This window comes from Lotus japonicus, chromosome 4 (assembly GCF_012489685.1).
Source record: "Lotus japonicus ecotype B-129 chromosome 4, LjGifu_v1.2".
NCBI classification, from domain to species: domain Eukaryota; kingdom Viridiplantae; phylum Streptophyta; class Magnoliopsida; order Fabales; family Fabaceae; genus Lotus; species Lotus japonicus.
This window is the reverse complement of record NC_080044.1, coordinates 42921751-42929599: the sequence shown is the minus strand read 5'-3', so window position 1 is coordinate 42929599 and position 7849 is coordinate 42921751. Positions and strand designations below refer to the sequence as shown.

Genomic DNA, 7849 nt, shown 5'->3' with positions numbered 1-7849 from the left:
GGGCGAAGTCCATAAATCACTGTGTAAAATGTCAAAAGGCATCACAATAGCATTATTAGAAGAAACAAATGGCAACCTGGCATGTTTGCCAAACACACAAGACTCATACATTTTGCTAGAATGTAAATGCTCAAAACTAATGAACTTATTACAACGAAGAGACTGCCAGGCAGAAGAACTGGGATGACCAAGACGACTGTGCTAGAGACTCTGAGCTAGACCAGCAAATAGAAAGGACAGAGTGACTGGGTAGAGATAGCCTAGACTATTACATCTCATGAGTGGAACCCCGTCTGAAAATCATGAACCGAGAAGCCATATGGGTCAAAACAAACAGAAACATTGTTATCAGTGGTGAGTTGTCGCACAGAAATCAAGTTTTTAACAATATTTGGTGTGTGGAAGACATGGGAAAGGGTCAATGGCTTGTGAGGGTTGTGTGTCCAGAACCTTGAATTGGAATACCCTGTCTGCTACCAACATACAGTTTTTGATTAAGATGACTCAAATTAGAATAAGACTTGAGATTACCTGGTGATGCTGCAACATGAGATGATGCTCCAGTGTCCATGTACCAGGTGTTGTTCGGAGGAGCAAGTGTCATGGTGTGCATGGCAGTGGCAATATCAGTCGGCACGGGTGAGGCTGAAGCAGCATAAGCCTGAGGTCGCTGGCCCAAAATGCCAGGCTGTTGAGGAGGAGCAGACGGACGAGTCCACTGAGAGGTAGGGTACGGGCACGGAGGCATGGCCAATGGAGATGGGGCCCATCCCCAATGCTGGTACGGAAAGTACTGCGGCCGAGGTGGCATGGGAGGAGAGGAGCCCTGAGAGGTGCCACTGCGGGATCCCCCACCGTTGCCACGATTCCCACCACGACCCTTAGAGTTGTGGGATTGAGAACGGTTGGTGGACCGACGATCAGAACTCTGAGAAGAGGCATCGGAAGGACATGGCTGAGTAGCAACATAGGCAGCATGAGGTTCAACAGGTTTCATCTTAGCCATACCGGCTTCCTCCAAGGTAAGCATTGAGCGAGCCTGATGAAAGGAGGGGAGCGGGTTGCTCTGACGAATCAAAGTAGCAACACCCTTGTAAGCATCAGTGAGGCCGGAGATGAGCTGCAAAACCAGACGGTGATTGTTCACAGGAGCACCGACATCACGGAGCTGGTCAGAAAGCGTCTTCAGACGCTGACAGTAGGCGACGATAGTCGGAAATGCCTCCATGCGAACAGTAGAGAACTCCTGCTCCAGAGTGACATCACGAGCGTTCTGATTATCCTGAAAAATATCAGCCAAATGCGTCCAAGCAGTGAGAGCAGTGGAGTCAGGCTCCATAATGGTAGTCATCAGGTCAATAGAGATGGTTGCATAAATCCACTGAAGGACCGTGGCATCCAAAGTAATCCACAGCTCGTAACTAGGGTCAGTGACAGGCGGAGGAGGCTTATCCGCAGCAGGAACAATGTAATGTAGAACTCGGTGAGAACGGGCATGAATGCGGAAAAGCTCCGCCCAGGTGCCATAGCGATCAGTCTCCACATCAAGCATAATAGGAATGTGATTCCTAATGTTCGTAACAGCAAGCGCCGGATGAAAATCAGGTTTGGCCGGCGGGGCAGGAGGAGCCACCGGGGCGACTGTCGTAGGAGTGGTGACGGTCACAGGTGAGCTGTCCGAGGTGGCTTGAGAAGACATAACGGTTAGGAGTTTGGCCGAGGAGACAAGGGGCCGGTCTGGTTGAACCAAGAGTGCTGGACAAACCCGCTAAAGCAACCAAACAAAGAAAAAGAATAAAATTAAATAAATAACCACGTGGCTGGGCACGTAATGATGCTGCTCGGGTCAAGAAATAGAAACAAAGAAGGTGCGGGCAAAGCAACAGAAACATAAGGCGCGTCGCTGGCCTGTGGTGGTGTTGTAGCGGCGTGAAGGGATGAGTGCGGGTCTGGGCTGCTGTAACTGGCGGCGCGAGGAGGATGTGTAGATGGTGGTGCGGCCTGTAGTGCAGATTGGGAAAGAGAATGAGGGGAGAGGGTGGCTGCAGGTGTGGTGCAGCGGTGGGAGAAAAGGATTGGAGAGGGTGCCTGCAGAGGTTGTGCAGCGGTGGGAGAGAAGGATTGGAGAGGGTGGTTTGCGGCTGCAAAAGAGAAAGCAGCAGCGTAGAGTGTGAAGTGCAGAAGCAAGCGCGGCGGTGGCGGTGTGCGGCGGCGGCGTGGGCGTTTGTGCGTGAGACGGTGCAAGGAAAAGAGAAAAGGGCACGACAGAGAAGACGCAAAGCTAGGTCTGGATTAGAGAATTTACTGATACCATGTAAGGTAGTTGAATTGATGAGTATTATTGATGAAATGTTACAATATTTATAAAATGTATAGTTGACTAATGCATAAATGCTAAGCCAAATTACAGAGTAATTACAGGTAAACAAATATGGAATAATTGACTTATTCCTATTCTATCAGTCTGTAGTGCCCTTCATCAAGTGTGTTGCTGAAATTTTCTGCATCAAAGTGTCAAAAATCGACTTTTCATGGTCAAACAGATTCCTCCTCCCCCGCAACTTCCATTCCCACCCCACCCCACCTCCCCCCCCCCCCCAAACCCTCATTTCAGATATAGATAACTCCCTCTATTATTTCATATCATACAATCTTCTGTATTTATGTTTGAGACTCATATCTCCAACCCAACATTCCTCCCAAAAACTCACATTCTTACTATCTCCCACCACTCCTTTTAAGTTAGATCAGAACCACTCCCCAGCTCACCACCCTCTCCCTTCTTTCCCTAAATCTTCAACTAATTCGACCCCTTTCTAAAACATGACTCCACTCCAACCCGAAAATCCTCCCCATATTTCGACCGCAAAACCTCACTCACAAACTCTGCCACTCCCCCAACAATTTCCCTCTCCATTTTCCCAATAAAGCCCTGTTGAAGGTTGCAATGTTCTTCACTCCCAAACCCCCAACCCCTGTTCTTTTGATTTACACACAGTATCCCAACTCAACCAAGAGATTTTCCTCACATCCCCCCCCCCCTCCCAAGGAACGAACGCTGCAACTTTTTTAATTTTGTTAGCCACTAAAATAGGAATTTTAAAGATAAGTAGGAGAGATCGGGAGAGCTAAATATCGAATTCGAAAGACAAAGACGGCCACAGAAAAAAAAAATATGTTGTATTATCCAAAGGGTCAACCGCTTATTCAGCTTCCAAATCACCAGGTCCCACGTAGCTACCCTCCTTAGGTTTGTCCCCACCTGAATTCCTAAATACACAAAGGGGACTCTAATTACCTAACAATTCAATATGTCAGCAAAATATCTCACCATCCCTTAATCTGTTGCAATACCCGCCAGCTTGCTTTTAAAGAAATTGACTTTGAGCCCAGAAATCAATTCGAACCATCTTAGAGTGCTTTTCACATTGTAAAAAATAGAAACACATGTGATGAAATTGTAGAAATGAGAAGTTATTTTCATTCCCATGGGAATATTACATACTCATCTTTTATCTTTGAAATAGAAATGAGACAAAATGTGTGTAATGAACTTTATTGGAAATAAATTATGTTCGGGAATATTTTTACAAAACTTCTACCAAGTACGGGAGTACAACATTCTCATACATACTTTCTCAGTCCCGGGAATGATTTTGAATACCTTCTACCAAACTCCCTTAGATGTTTCTTCTTAATGCCACACGGAAAGAAAGAGAAAACTCTATTAATTAAATCTCAATTGATAACAATCAGCTTTTATTTCCTTGTAATTAATTATAAAATTACAAAACTACTTATTGAAACTTCTCCGCATAATTCACAGAGTTTAGAAATATGTTTGCTAGACAAGACAAGATGCTGGGGTTATATATCCTGAGCATAGAAGTCAATAATCTCCTTCAAATTGAGTTTGCACAAAGAAGAGTAATCATTATGCACAAGCCACAACATGTGCTCGAACAAAATGGCATCAACATCAATAAAGACCACTCCATGTTGTTTTGTTGAGAAACCGAGATGATGATGATTCTCTTCATCCCCTTGATCCATCTTCATGGAGGTGTGATCCATCAAAAGCCGAAATGGATTCTCTTGTAGTATGAAAGGGTCCACGAGGAACACCCTCTTTTCTCTTCCCACCACCACCATCACAGCGTTGTGGGATGCTAATTCTTTGTCCAACTTATCTTCATGATCTTTGGTTAAGGGGTGATACCGTGTGGAGCGTCTTCGGATCAATGATACCGGCAAGACCAAGCAATTCATGGAGAAAGATCCAAGGTAGATATACAAGAACACTGTAGATGATAGTAGTATTGGTATGTGAGGAGGTGATTGTAGATCAGTTTAATGGGGCTTGAAATAGAAATTTATATGTAGGTAGCTAGATGCATTTGTTACTATATATATTCATATGGGTAAAGCGCTGACTACTGCAACGAAGGGGCTTTTGACCCACTGCTTTGCTATCTTGAAGAGTTCTTCTATTGATGAAGGTTTTCTATTAGACCATCTACAATGGTGTTGAAGTTGATATGTTTAATGTTGAATTGTGTGTGCAATGATGTTTATTGTAAGTGTTGAAAGTTGAATTATGGAGAGAGATGATGAAAATGTTAAACGGAGTTGAAACCTGCACCCGGCGCCACGTGGCACGCCCTCGTTGGTGCAGGTTTGATTGGAGAGAGAGAAAGGTGCAGGTTTGATTGGAACGCGACACGTGGCCATAGCTGATTGGTCCGGCGGATTTCGTTTTTTTCTAATCTTTCCAACTCAATTATTTCACTAAAAAAAAAATTAAAAAAATATAATTTTTTTACCAAAATTCATAATTTTTTTTATCTATAAATAGAGATTTTGTTCGTTTGATTTGGACACAGAAAAAAAAATGAAGTTTTCCACCATCTTATTATCTTTCCACAAGTTTTTAAGTTAAAAAAATAAAATAAATTGTTGTCTATATTTTTTTAAAAAAATATTAAATTGTTAAGTGTTTTAATTTAATTTAATTTAATTAATTTAAGTAAATAAATTATTGTTTAATTTAATTTAAATCGAAAATTTTAATTTTATGTAATCATAAAAAGAAAAATATAAAATTAAATGAAAATATGAAATAAAAAAGTGGTGGGGTAGGATGTTGAATGAAAAACCATTGGAGTGGGTAAAAGTTGAATGAAGTACTGAATCGGAGAGAGAAGGTGATGTGGAGTGTTGGGAAGAGAAAAAGTGGAGTGTTGAGGGTGTTGAATGTTGAAACCATTGTAGATGGTCTTAGAATAACGATTTGTTAATAAATGAAAATCTAACCAATTTAAGACCTAGATTCAAATTGATGTCTTTCCTCTAAAGAGTAAAAGCTAACCATAACATGAGGTGGTTTATTTATGCATGATGATTCAATTAGTACATGTTTAATTATTCTCTTGAATTAAAGTATTTGTGATTCGTGTTTTACAAATGAATAAAGAAACCCATTATGAGAGTTAGTCTCATTAGAATGTAAATGTTTTTTTAATCGAACAAGATTTTTTCCTATGAATTGTAATTGTACCAATCCAAAAAAATATGATTGTACTGCTTTCTTTAGTTTGCGTGTTTTGTTGTTAGGGAGAGTTGAACTCCAAAGGCAAAACACAAAAATGTTGGGTAAACAAGTGGTGGTGATGAGAGGACTATTTCCTCATCTTTATATAATCTATATTTTGCTTCCGAATTTTTTTTTATGAGAGTAAATACGAAAGATGAGAAATAAAGAAAATAGAGAAGTAATGATCAATGCTGTTAAAAAGATATTCATATATTTTTTAACAACATTGATCATTGATCAATGCAGTCATATATTTTTTACCTAACAACTTTAATTTTTTAGACAATTGGTTCATAACATATATAATAAGAAAATAGAGATAGAGAAAAATGAGTGGTTGTAGTATTTGTAATGTTTAAATGTCTTTGGAGTGACTCTAATGAAAAGTGATTTATCTTATGAAATAGTCTCTCTATGTCTTTTGTTCATTAGTTCTAAATAAATTAACACACTTGTACAATGTATATTTATTGTTTTATGTTGAATTAAACCGCCAACGGAATGTTAGAGTTTCTTTCCCGTTTCATGTCTCATATCCTATCTTTTTAAACTCCAATTTGCATAGGAGCTTGATTTACTTTTTTTTTTGTGCTTCGGAAAATAGAAGCTTGATTTCCTTTGAGTCCATGATTCTTTTTAAAAAATGAACAAAATTCACATATTCAGCACATTCACTTTCTCTTCCACCTAAATTACATTTAGGGCTTGTTTGATTGCAATTTTGCGTCTGTTTAATTACATTTTTTATTAAAATATGTTTGTCACAACATATTTCAAAAAACAGTTCTTATTTTCAGTTTTGAAACTAAAATACAAGAACAACTTTTAGATATTTTTTGTTTCTAGTTGTGATTTACAAATTGCATTTTTTAATGTTGGTAAAATATCTCCATTCAAACAGTTTTTTTCTTCTTTTATTTAGAAAAAATAGTTTTTAAAAACTTTTTTTAAATTCATGAAATATAACTACAATCAAACAAGTTAAAAGAAAACAATTTTGAGTATTTAAAAAACAGTTTTTAAAATAAATTTAAAAAAATCAGAATAAAAAAAAATTGTTTGAATGAGATGTTTTGCAACTTTTAAAAAACATAATTTAAAAACGAAAAACAGAAACAGAAAATATAACTAAGATGTTCTCCGATTTCAATAACAATTTTTAAAAATTGCAAGCAGACAAACACCTACTTTTTTTATCTTTTTTTCTTCTTCTTTTTCTATTACATTAATTATCATATTTTCCATTTCTCTCACTTACATTCATATATCTCTTTTAGGCCTGTCCAGAACGGGCCGGCCTGAACCGAAACCGGCCCAAACCGACGTTTTTTTGTCCACTCGGTCAGGTCGGGTCGGTTCTCGGGTTCACGGGTGTAAAAAAAGGTCCTGGATGGTTTGGTTCGGTCGAGTTCGGTTTAGGCGCTGGTCCGACCGAACCGACCGAACCAGAGATATATAAAAAAAAAAATTAATCCTAGCCTCATTTTCTCTTATTTTCCAACCCTAGCCTCCTTCATCTATGCGCCTCCTCCTTCTTCTTCTTGTACTTCCAGCCTTCTCCATGCGCTACCACCCTCACCCACACGGTTTCGAGCCTCCTTCTTCTTCACTCGACGCCACCCTTGTCTCTCCCACTGTCCAATCTTCATCCGAAGCTGCCATCGACGAAGAAGGAAGCGCACGAAGCGCGTTTGGTTGGAGCAGATATGGAGTGCGTTTGGTCGCCACCATCCAACGTCGTCTCACCACCAACCTCAGGTCTTTGCTCTCTGGCTCTACCTCACTCGTTCTGCTCTCCCTCTCACGATCTGGCACGATCTCCAGAAGATGGTGAAGAGAACACTGTTCATGGCCTCTCTTGATCTGGTTGATTTGGTGATGGTTTAATTTCAGTGTAAAATTAGGTCTTCTTCTTCTCTTCTCTTTTTGTCTGTAGCAAAATGTTGATTTCTAGGTTTTATCATGTCCAAAATTTTGGATCTATGTAATATGCATGTTTTGGAATTGATTGTATTTTTTTGAAAATTTTCTATCTTTGCTTTGAGGGTTTGGGTTTCTGTCTTGGATCTTCTTCTGTTTTGGGGATTTTTTTTTTTAATCAAGAACCGACAACACCGACCGACCCGGCTGTAACCCGACAAACCCGATGTTGTTGGACGGTCGACGGCGGGCCTGATGGTTGGGCGTTTTTCACCCGCCGTAACCGACGCCGGCGGCCCGAATCCGACCGTACCCGACCTATGGACACCCCTAATC

General features: G+C 40.1%; 2 protein-coding genes across 2 annotated transcripts; both read right to left on the bottom strand.

The window, feature by feature from the left end:
* Window positions 1-418: 418 nt before the first annotated feature.
* LOC130712774 (uncharacterized) lies at window positions 419-1699 on the bottom strand. The gene has a single exon (XM_057562591.1). The coding sequence runs from the start codon at window positions 1697-1699 to the stop codon at window positions 419-421; it is 1281 nt and encodes a 426-aa protein (XP_057418574.1).
* A 1950-nt stretch (window positions 1700-3649) lies between these two features.
* LOC130715273 (uncharacterized) lies at window positions 3650-4356 on the bottom strand. The gene has a single exon (XM_057565353.1). It carries the CDS (start codon window positions 4267-4269, stop codon window positions 3868-3870), a length of 402 nt encoding a protein of 133 aa, XP_057421336.1. The 5' UTR covers window positions 4270-4356; the 3' UTR covers window positions 3650-3867.
* Window positions 4357-7849: the final 3493 nt, after the last annotated feature.